At 61.6% G+C, this 10,752-nt stretch overlaps 1 protein-coding gene across 2 annotated transcripts in view; it reads left to right on the forward strand.

Annotated features, from left to right (window-relative positions):
- ZCCHC14 (zinc finger CCHC-type containing 14) overlaps window positions 1–10,752 on the forward strand; it is a 55,845-nt gene that overhangs the window by 40,884 nt on the left and 4,209 nt on the right. Inside the window, exons 4-12 of one of the 2 annotated variants that reach the window (XM_047712277.1) lie at window positions 210–281; window positions 2,942–3,051; window positions 3,664–3,758; window positions 3,842–3,896; window positions 4,820–5,099; window positions 6,893–6,984; window positions 7,625–7,752; window positions 8,634–8,774; window positions 8,861–10,351. In XM_047712277.1, the coding sequence (XP_047568233.1) occupies window positions 210–281; window positions 2,942–3,051; window positions 3,664–3,758; window positions 3,842–3,896; window positions 4,820–5,099; window positions 6,893–6,984; window positions 7,625–7,752; window positions 8,634–8,774; window positions 8,861–10,351 (2,464 nt within the window). The remainder of the gene's footprint in view (window positions 1–209; window positions 282–2,941; window positions 3,052–3,663; window positions 3,759–3,841; window positions 3,897–4,819; window positions 5,100–6,892; window positions 6,985–7,624; window positions 7,753–8,633; window positions 8,775–8,860; window positions 10,352–10,752) is intronic. The other variant, XM_047712278.1, reaches the window with a different exon arrangement.

Raw genomic sequence — 10,752 nt, forward strand, 5'->3', positions numbered from 1 at the left:
ACAGGAAGTGACGCCGTCAAAGACTTGAGTGACGTGAACTTTTTTCTCACGCGTCGGGGGCTGTGTAACGACCCCGTTCAGCAGGTGCTCCCCGCGTGGGGCTCAGCACGCTCACTGCCCCTGTGCCCGCGAAGACTCCCGCACAGGTGTGTTGTGAGGGACGTACGTGGCGTCTGTTTTTAAGGTTTGTTTGTTTGTTTGTTTTTAAGGTCTTGTGGTCTGATTCTTCAGTAACATCAGTAACCAAATCTCCCTCTGAAGTGACTGAATTTATTTCAAAGGTAAGGTGGTTCAGGGCTCCTCTGGAAACCCCAAGGCTCTGTGTAATACCGCAGTGACTGGACGGCCTCCCTCAGCCGGCAGAGCAGGCTATGCGTGCGCGACCGCCCGGACAGGGTCCTCGATGCCACGGTCTGTGCCCCTTGCCGTTGCTGCAGACGAGAAGGGGCAGGCGGCTGAGGGCGGTCTGCCTCGGTTACCCTGCGGAGACGGGCAGAGTCCAGTCCCGGCGCCATCTCTTGTCCGTACGATTCGTTCTCGGGTCGCTTCTACAAGGGCCATCCAAGCGAAAGCTTCCGCTACTAAGTAGATGCAGACGCCAGCCTCCCCGCACAGACACGTGGCACGCACATGCACGTGCGTGCGCACCTCCACGGTTCACGCGTGTCTTCCGCCCGCTGGCCCCGGGCTGTTGCGGTGAACCCCGTCTTTAGCGTCTTCGTCAGTCCTCTGTGTCTCACGGGGTGACATGCTGAAAGTGTCTCCAAAGCGAGTGTCCGTCTCCGCGCTAGGGTCAGGAGGCCGTCCATAGGGGGTCCGGTTGGCGGACCATGCCTCGAAAGCTTGGGCAGGGGTCGTTTGCTGTTGCTTGTCCTCTGGCCTGTCAGCCGCGCTCTCTGGAATGACTGACCCTGCGCTGGCATTCGCAGTTCCCTCTGTGACACTGAGAACGCGGGATGTCCTCCCTGTGTGCCCGCTCACCTCTCTACCTGCAGAGCGTCCATGGCTCCGGGCTGCGCTGGCGCTGGCGGGAACACTGAGCCCACTGGGCTCTGACGGTGCGTCATGCTCCCCTGGCTTTGCCTTCTCTGAGCTTCCTGAGAATCTGGTGCGTGGTCTCTTGTTCGTTTTGGAGAATTCTTCCCCGTTGTCTCTTCAGAGGTCTCCTCCGCCCGCCTCTCGTCCTGGGGCTTGAGCTCTCTGCACCTGCACCTTTGACGTTGTTCACAGCTCTCGGTGCCCTTTTGTTTTTCTGGTTCCTTCCGCTGTGTGTTCTGGTCAGACGGTTTCCACTGCCCTGCTCTCGGGCTCCCTGACGCCCAGCCCATGGCTCTGCCCGGGCTCACGAGCCTGTTGTGTGCCAAGTTCTTCATCTCTGGGACCGTGGTTTCTGTTGTCCTGATTTCTTGCTTTTCCTAGGTTTTCCATTTGACACATTGTTCAGTAAGGTTTCCTCTCTCTGCTGAGCTTTCCATTCGTTGTCCTGCGTGTTGTCCGTTTTTTCACGGAACCCTTCAGTACGCGAGTCGTGGTGGTTGACAATCCCGGCCTGGTAGTTCCCGCATGCCGTTACCTCTGAGTCGGGCTCTGATGATTTTCTTCATGATACTTTTCATTCCCCCTCATTTTTTTTTGGTATCGTGTAATTTTTGATGGAGTATTAGACATCGTGTTTAGAAAATGTAGAGACTGAGGGAAAGGGTACATCTGTCCAGAAAGGGGCGTGCTGCCGCCTCTCCCAGCCCTCAGTGGGGTTCTCGATCCGGTCTGATCAGCGTTGGGGCTGGGGCTGGGTTTTGTCGCTGCTGCAGTTACGTCCACTCCCAACCCCCCGGCCCTTGGAGGTTTCGGCTTCCTCTGGTTGACGGCAGCGGGTACCTTGAGCTTGGGGAGAAGGGCCTGCAGTGTCAGAAGTTCCTCTCGGGGGTCTGGCCTCACCTTGGCTCTCAGCTATTCTGTGTGTCCATGGCCTGGAGGGGCTCTCCCTGTCCTGTGGGGAGACGGCAGTCACTTACTGCCTAGTGACAGACTGGTGCTGGGGGTGACATTCTCCATCCTCCGGTCCAGGCTCGGTCCCGGGCACAGGGCCCTTGGGCTTCTCTGCCCCTTTCTTCGCCAGCAGCAGCGGCCTCCTCTTCATACTGGTGCAGTACCCCAGCCCAAGAGGGCTTTTGCCCTTTCTTCGGGGCCAGTGGGCCGGCTTGTTCCTTCCCCCAGAAGCAGGGTATCTTTGCCCATGGCCTGGTGCCGGGAGGACTCCCTCCCCACCCCTGCCCCACGGAGGCAGGACAGGAGAGCTTCTGCCTCATCCCCAGAAATGGAGGGTCTGCTTGGGCTCTGGGAGCAGGAGCAGTCCTGTCCCTCCCCGGCGAACGGGTTTCCGTCTTGCACTTAGAGAAGGCTCCAGGGAAGGTGTAGGTCGGGCTCCCAGGAGCAGCCAGCCCCCACCTCTGCTGCCTTGGAGGTTCTCCCCAGTCTCCTGTGGAAGTGAGCCTGGGAAGGAGGGCACACTCCCCCTGCATCTGGGGCTCTTGGCTGACCGGTGTCTGGCCCACGATCAGCCTGTGGGAAATGTCCATCTTCTGATCTCTTTGCCTGCTGGCATGGCTGCCACCTCTTCCTCGTGCTGTGCCACAGCAGACAGGGTCATGGTCTTGTCTCTCCTTGGCGGGGCAGGTCCCTCTCGGAGTTCCGCTCACATGGTGGCCTTGCGGCTGAGTGTCCGTGGGCCCACGGATAGGTACGGTCGTGTCGTCTGCGGAGGTTTTTACTGATGCCGTGGTGGGTGTGATGTTCTTTTGTGGCTTTCCACATCCTCAGTGGAGGTGGAGCCCCGGATGGCTGAGAGCAGGGCGGGTTGTAGTGTCCCGCCCGTCTCAACCGGAAGAGGCCCGTGTCAGGTGAATTTTGACGACGTCCCGTGCTTTTCCATCTGTTTCAGTTACCCCAGCTGCACCCCGAGGACAACCTGGACAAGTTCACTCCTTGCTTAGCCGGCCCGGATTCCTTTTACGTTGAGCGAAACCACGTGGATCTGGAAGCAGACCTGAGGTAAGGCCCCCCGCGCCTGCCCGTGGGGTGACACGTGGTGGGGCCGGAGTGGGGCTGCGCACCTGAGCTGCCTGGTCATCCCAGCAGTCTGGGTCCCGGAGGTGTCCCTGGGGGTTTCCCTCGCTTACGGAGAGCCTGATGGAGCTGCCCAGAGCGCTCCTGCTCCCTGTGGTCCTGACAGTCGGAGGGAGTCGAGTGCAGTTACTGTCTCTGTTCCGCTGGAGAGTTGAGGCTGCCGCGGGACAGCAGTGGGGCCTGGTGGAGTCCCTTAAGCCTGTGCCTCCTGGCCGTGGAGCATACTGTGGATGGGGCAGCAGGCAGCGGGGGCCGGCCCGCTTCCTGGGGCCCAGCCCCAGTGACGCACGCGGGTGCAGCCTGGCGGCGTGTGCCACGGGACACCGCCATGGGCCCGACTCTGCCCTGGTGCCAGCGCGCCGCCCCCGTGCTGACATGCGGTGCGCGTGGGGGATCGAAGCGGGGAGGACACCTGGGGCTTCCGTGCACTTTGCTTTCCTGTGCGTGCGTCTCTTAGCTGAAATCAGACTTGGGCTCCCAGTTAGTTTTCGGTAGTAGCGATTTTAATGCCGACAAACCACTTTGTTTAATTTTTAGGTGTTTGGCTTCGTTACCTCCTCACGTGTTAAAAAATGAGCAGGTCAGGAAATTCTTCAGCTCTTCATCTCCCACCCAACAGCTTCAAAGTCCAAGTGAGTTTGCAACAGGTGGGGAACGTGAAGATGAAAACATCTTTACTTCCTGCATACGTGATGACACTTATCTCGACTTGCAGGTGCTGGCACCCCTTCCCTCTCTAAAGTGGGCACCGTGCTGGGCGCGTCTGGAAGGTGAGGCGCCTGTGGCAGCAGCACGTCTCAGTCAGCGGAGAGATGGCTTGTCACTGTGTATCGATAATTGTTTGTACAGTGAGGCCGTCCTTGCTCTTAGTCTTGATACTGTCGTGAGGGCAGTGGGATGGACACTCCAGTTGACGATTTCTCTGTGTAAAGAAAGTGGTTCTCTGAGCCCCCGGAGTTGGAATTCCCCAGGACTCTTATTGCAAAAGCCAATTTCCGGGCCCTGCACATCCTAGGAAACCAGAATTTCAGAGACTCTTCATTTTTATAGGCTCCCGGGGAGCGATTGTGCCCGTGAGGTGGCAGGGCCACTGCTCCAAGGGTCCTCCATCAGCAGGAGGCCTGATGGTGACAGTGGCGGTGCTCAGGTGACAGGCTGCCGTTGCCGTGGGCCAGCCTCGCCGACAGTGACGCGCACACACGCATGCGCTCTCACGTGAACGCGGGGGCTTCCAGAGGCCTGCCTTTTCTCTTCACCCCGGCCTGCTGCCTCCTGAGTACACTGTGAACGTGGGGGTGTGCGGTCTGGGATGGAAGGGCCAAGGGCAGAAGGCAGGACGCTGAGTGCTCCTTCCAGCCCACTGCTGGGACGCGCGCTCTTTGAAACGTTAAAGGGTCAGGAGTCAGGTGCAGCTAGGATTCTCAGTATCCTGCTCTGACAGAGTAACAGAAACCGGGCAGCTCGGCCCAGAGTCCGGAGTCCGGTGGTGACACAGCGGCACGCGTCCCCACATGCAAACACACACACACCTCCAGGGGGCAGTGTTGGGGGGCAGTGGCAGGAAAGGACGATCGTGCTGCAGTGGGCGTGGCCTCGGATACGGCCCAGCACGGGGAGCCCGCTCCAGCCCACCGCCCGCCCGTGTGGGGGGGGCTGCGGTCCTCGGAAGACCACATGTCTGCTGTCCCCACAGGCCTGTGTGTGGCGTGGCCGGCGTCCCCTCGTCTCAGAGCGGCACCCAGCACCACCTGCAGCACGCGGCCAGCGCGGCCGCCTTGCCCCACTGCTCCCACACAGGGGGTGCAGGCTCGGCGCTGGCCTACCGGGCCCAGATGGACTCCTCGCCTGCCATCCTGATGCCCTCCGGGCTGCAGACCCCTCAGACCCAGGAGCAGAATGGGATCCTAGACTGGCTTCGGAAACTGCGCCTGCACAAGTACTATCCCGTTTTCAAACAGCTCACCATGGAGAAGGTATGTGGGTGAGTGGGTGGGCTACAGAGGCAGGTGTCTACGCTGCCCCTCATGGGGGATTCCTGCTGCCTGGTATTCAATGCCTGTATGTGCGCCCCGAGCCCGGCACGCCCGCCGGGGCTGGGGGGTGGCACTGGGTGTGGATTGGAAGTCCTCTTGCTGCTGAGGCAAGGACTCCAGCCGGATGTGTTGAGAACAGCTTTGTTTTTGTTTTTTTGTAAGATAGGCTGGGGTCTTCACCTGATAGGTACTCTGGGTGATAGGAAGGCCATTGTGTCTCCTGCAGCTGTTCCCGTAGACTTGGCGAGCTCCGGGCACATGCGCCCCGTTAGGTGCCCTCTGCCTGGGCCGTGCGTGTGCAGGAGCGTGGTGGCCGAAGGGCCTGCTGTGCCTGGCACCCAGGTGCTTGCCTCCGGGGAAGCTGCCGCTGGTGATCAACTGATTGATGGTCGCACAGCTCCAAGGAATAGACGAATTTTATATGTCTTTGAGCAGTCCTACAAAGATTTTTTTTTTTTTCTTTAAGAGATGGGGGCGGGGCGAGGGGCAGAGGGAGACAGACTCCCCGCTGAGCGCGGGACCTGCCCTGGGGCTGATCCAAGGACTTGGAGATCACCTGTGCTAAAATCAAGAGCTGGACGCTCAACCCACTGAGCTACCAGGCGCCTGGAAATTATTTTTTACAACAGAGTTCTAATGAGCATTTTTTTGTTGTTAAAGAAAATTCTGGAATTTCTGAAGTCTTGGCGTCACTGAGCAAACGGAGTTTGACCCGTGGCCCTGTTTGAGCTCTGATGCCCCTGCTGGACACAGTCCCTTGGTGCTTCTATCTCGATGAAAATCTTTGTCCGAAAATCTGCAGTTGAACCTGGAAGTCGAGCTTTTAGAACAAAATAGGCAGTTCTAAGTACATTTGTAATACTCTTGGCTTAAAATTTGTAAATCCTAAGAAAACAATAGGTACTGCTTTAGTGGAATGTGGAAGTTGAATGTTGGCCGTAAAATCACAAAGCGCGTTGTGAGCTGTGGGGAGAACCAGAGCGTTCTGTTTGCTTCGTAGAAGACGCGCGGGTCAGTCGCCCGTTCAGTCCTGGCAGCTCCAGTGTTTCCTGACCACTTGCTTCCCAGCAAAGTTGCTTTGCCCCTGAAATGAGGGTGATTTTCACACAGAAGAGCTGTTGGGGCTCCCCTGTTTACAGGAGGATAAATGGCTCGCGCCTGAGGGGGTGGGTCCCTGGACGGGAGAGGCGCACCCCCACGGACGTGGGAACTGCGAGACATTTTCGTTAGTCCCCCGCACAGCGCGGCCCTTCCCGCCGCCCTGTCTTCTCCAGGCCGCGTTTGGAGGGCCCAGGGGACAAGGCCTCTGCGCCTCATATGCAAAGTGAGCGTTCCGTATTTTGAACAAGGGACACCATGTCTTTAGCAGTGGACTGTTGTGGTGTTCCCGTGGCCTTTTTCTTTCCCTAAAGATTTTATTTATGCATTTCACAGAGAGGGTGAGCGGGAGAGAGATCAAACACAAGCGGGGGCAGCGGGAGAGGGAGAAGCAGGCTCCCCTGAGCAGGGAGCCCAAAGCAGGGCTCGATCCCTGCCTCATGACCTGAGCCGAAGCAGACGCTTCACGACTGAGCCCCCAGACGCCTGACCCCCAAGGCTTTCCTTACCCAGTTAGAGTTGGTCTGTTTGCATACGCTGCTGGGAGGGTGTATTTATTAATAATATTTCAAGTTCTTTGTTTTCAAGTCCTAATTGAGTCTCAATAACTTTGTAATGTGTTTCTTCTCTGGAAGTTTCTGAGCCTCACGGAGGAAGATCTAAATAAATTTGAGTCCCTCACAATGGGCGCGAAGAAGAAGCTCAAGACGCAGCTGGAGCTAGAGAAGTGCGTGTGACGCCACAGATGCCCCTTCTTCCCCGCCGGCTGTGTGGTCTCCCAGTGGGCTCCTAATCGGATGGGGGCCCCAAGTCGGGGTGACCTTCGGGTGGCCTGGGAGGCAAAAGACTTCACCGGAGGCGGAACCCAGGGGACAGGATGGGAGAGGTCGTCCGCCACGGGGGTGGGGCTTTACGGAAAGAGGGGAGGGGAGACAGTGTGGCATCTCCCCCGTTTTTGGTACCCGTGCTGGTCGTAAGTCTCCCAGGGGCCGTCTGGAGTCTCAGGAGGTTCTGAGATGGGTCGCCTCATGGGCCTGCGTTGAGCCCGAGGGTCGTTCCAAAAGCCCCTCTGTACTGAGCCGGGGCTCACGAGCACTTCCCGCCAGATGCCCTTGATCGGACGGCATGGGTTGGAGATCAAAGCTTCATTCACACTGTCACAGTCACACGGGTGTGGTTTGGGTCTGCTGGGAAAGGCCCTTTGCACCCACCAAGTCAGAGTACATCGCGTCCCGCCTATGAGGACAGTTGGGGGCGGTCACCCTGCTATGGCCCCTGGGCTCTGCAGCAGAGCCGGGGCCACAGGAAACGGTTTTGTGGCCAGAGACCCAGACGCTCACCTGTTCGCGCGCTCTCTCGTGGCACAGGGAGAAGTCGGAGAAACGGTGCCTGAACCCCACGGCCCCGCCCCCAGTCACCAGCAGCGGCGTGGCCCGTGTCCCCCCCACCAGCCACGTCGGGCCCGTGCAGGGCGTGCGAGGCCCCCACGCTGCAGGTGGGTGAGGGCGGGGCGGCCTTGAGCTGGGTGGGGCGCTTCCTTCTGAGGGGAGTTGTCAGAGCGCAGCACACGCGCACCCTTTCGCCACCTGCGTCTTTTGAGCATTTATAGTTTCTGTGCATCATTTTAGCTTTTATCATTTCCACCGTTAGCGAATAGAAGGGATGTTTGGGTTAGAAGCTGGAGACCAGTGATTCAGCTGAAGTCGTAGAAGCTTAAGAATTAGATTCAGAAGCTGCAGCGCAGGAGGGAGAGAGGAGGAGCAACCCCGAGCAGATGAAGACTCGCTTCCTCCCTGGGAGGGCGCAGGCGGCCGGGCCCCGTGTAAGTCCCTGCCTCGCAGGTCTGTGTCGAAGCTCCCCGGCTGCGTGTGCGCAGCCTCCCTGTCACGGGCGCTGGGAACCACGGGGCCGCCTCCGCTCCCTGCCTTCGCCCGCACGGTCGGGGCGCAGGGTGCTCTGCACGCCCGGCAAGCATTAAGCAACAGGACGCCAGGGAGAGAAACACGCAGTGTCTTTTCAGTGGTTATTTGACTAAACAGCTCTTCTGTCCCTTGGCCTCCTAAAATGGGGTGTCTCGGTGTTGGAGATGACTTCTATTGCCCCGTGGTGGCCGGGGACCCTTGTCTCTTCCTCTGCGGCCTGTGAGCCGGGCGGCATTGCAGCCCCTGGCCGGAGCCTGGCTGTGCCCACACCTGTGAGGAGGCGGGTGTGGGGCCTCGGGCTGCTTGTCGCCCCTGCATCTCCGGGTCCCGTCACCGCCGCCTCCCTGGGGCCGGCGCAGGGCTCCGCAGGACGGTGTGCTCAGAGGCGGGCGGTGGGGGGGCGGGTGCGGGAGCCGTGGCCGGCACGACCCACGCCGGTGCCCCTTTTCCGCAGCATTGCGGGTGGACGTGGAGCCGCCGCCCCAGCAGACGGCGCGGGAGGGCAGCTCCTCCGAGTGCTCCAGCTCGTCACCCAGCCCGATGGGGCTGCAGGCCCGGGACGAGAGCTCGGACAGCGCCGAGGAGAGCGACAGACGTAAGGACGCCCGGCAGGCCCGGGAGCGCTGTGCTGCCCCTGCCCAGGCCCGGGCGCCTCGTTGACCGCTCCGTTTCCGCCCGCAGGTGTGGATGTGCACGGGGAGGGCTCGGAGAAGGAGAAGCCCGTCATGCTGCTGAACCATTTCGCGTCGGGTTCCACGAGACCCACGGCCCAGGTTCTCCCCGTACAGAACGAGGCCGGCTCCAGTCCGTCGGGCCACCACCCCCTCCCCGCGCAGATGATGGCTGCGGCCTCGCACCTGGCGCCCATCCGGATGCTGAATTCCGTGCACAAGTCGGAAAGGGGGGCTGCGGACATGAAGCTCCTCCCGCCCTCTGTGCACTCTCTGCTGTCTCTCGAAGAAAGGAGTAAACTCTCGGGACCAAGAGGCGGCATCAAAGTGGACAAGAACTTCGGCCACGCCATGATCGATGCGGCACCCACACCCACCCCCCAGCAGCCCCTGCAGGTCCTGTCTGCCCTCGCCGAGAGCAGCTCCGTGTCACCCACGGTCTCCTTCGGTCCCCGTGCCAAAGTCGTGCACACGTCCGCGCTGGACAGGGTGATGAAGTCGGCCCCGCAGCCGGCCCTGGCGGGGGAGGCCAGCACTGCTGCCGCGGGCACGTCGGGCACGGTCTTCCATGCGGCCCGGCCCCCCATCAAACTTCTGGTGTCTTCATCTGTCCCCGCGGATTCTGCCATTTCTGGGCAAACTGCCTGTTCGAATAACGTGCAAATAAGCGTGCCCCCTGCAATAATAAAGCCGCGGGCTGCCGTGTGCGCCGCCAGCACCAAAGCTGCCTTCTCCGCGATGGGCAGTGTGCCCCTGGGGCCCCTGCAGGCCAGCTTCTGTGCGAGCAGCAACACTGCCTCTTCCAGCAGCCACCCCTCCGCGTCCTTCGCCAGCATGGCCACCGTGCCCAGCTGCCCAGCCCCCAGCTCCAGCCCCGCACTCTCCTCGGCCCCCGAAAGCAGTTTCTACAGCAGCGGCGGTGGGGGCGGCGGCGGCGGGGGGGCCGGTGGGGGCGGCGGGGGCTCCCCCGGGAACCTGCCCGCCTCCAGCCAGAACCACCACCACCACCACCACCACCAGCCACAGTCGGCGCCCCAGCAGCCCACGCCCGGCCCGCCGCCCGGCTGTGTCGTGTGCACGTCGTGTGGCTGTAGCGGCAGCTGCGGCTCGGGCGGCCTGACCGTCAGCTACGCCAACTATTTCCAGCACCCGTTCTCGGGGCCGTCCGTGTTCCCCTTCCCCTTCCTGCCCTTCAGCCCCGTGTGCGGCAGCGGCTACGTGGGCGCCCAGCAGTACGGCGGCGGCGCCTTCCCCGTGGTGCACTCGCCCTACGGTGGCGGCGTGGCCCCCGAGCCCGTGCTGGCCGGCCAGTCTGCCTTCGCTGTGCCGCCCATGCCCGGCTTCATGGCGGGTGCGGCGGGCGTGTACCAGGCGCCGGGGCTGGGCGGCGGCGGCGGCTCTGGCCACAAGAAGAGCGGCAACCTGTCGTGTTACAACTGCGGGGCCACTGGGCACCGCGCCCAGGACTGCAAGCAGCCATCCATGGACTTCAACCGGCAAGGTAGGGGGGCGGCCGCCGAGCGGGCTGCGCTGGGGCCCAAAGCACCCCCGTGTGCGGGCACCGAGGTCCACGGGTTGCCTCTAGAGCACGGACGCTCCTGGGAAAAGCGTGTCCTTGTCGCTGGGCTGGCCGTGAAGGCCTCCGGAAGGGTCATGTGGTCTCCAGCTGCCCATCGCTGCAGCCTCCTCCTCTCTCCGAGGGGACCGGCCGGCCGGGGGAGGGCACGCTGGCCCTGCGAGCTGGGCAGCCCGTGGGGTTGATGGGGCGCCCCGCGGGCCTGGTGCGGGGGTGCGGGTGCTGCCACAGGCTGTCCTGCTGCTGTTGCCCAGGGGACCCGGCCGGCGGGGTGAGGAGGCTGCATGGTGTTCCCTGCGGCCACACACGCCATCCGCCCTCCACCA

This window comes from Lutra lutra, chromosome 17 (assembly GCF_902655055.1).
Source record: "Lutra lutra chromosome 17, mLutLut1.2, whole genome shotgun sequence".
Classification (NCBI taxonomy): domain Eukaryota; kingdom Metazoa; phylum Chordata; class Mammalia; order Carnivora; family Mustelidae; genus Lutra; species Lutra lutra.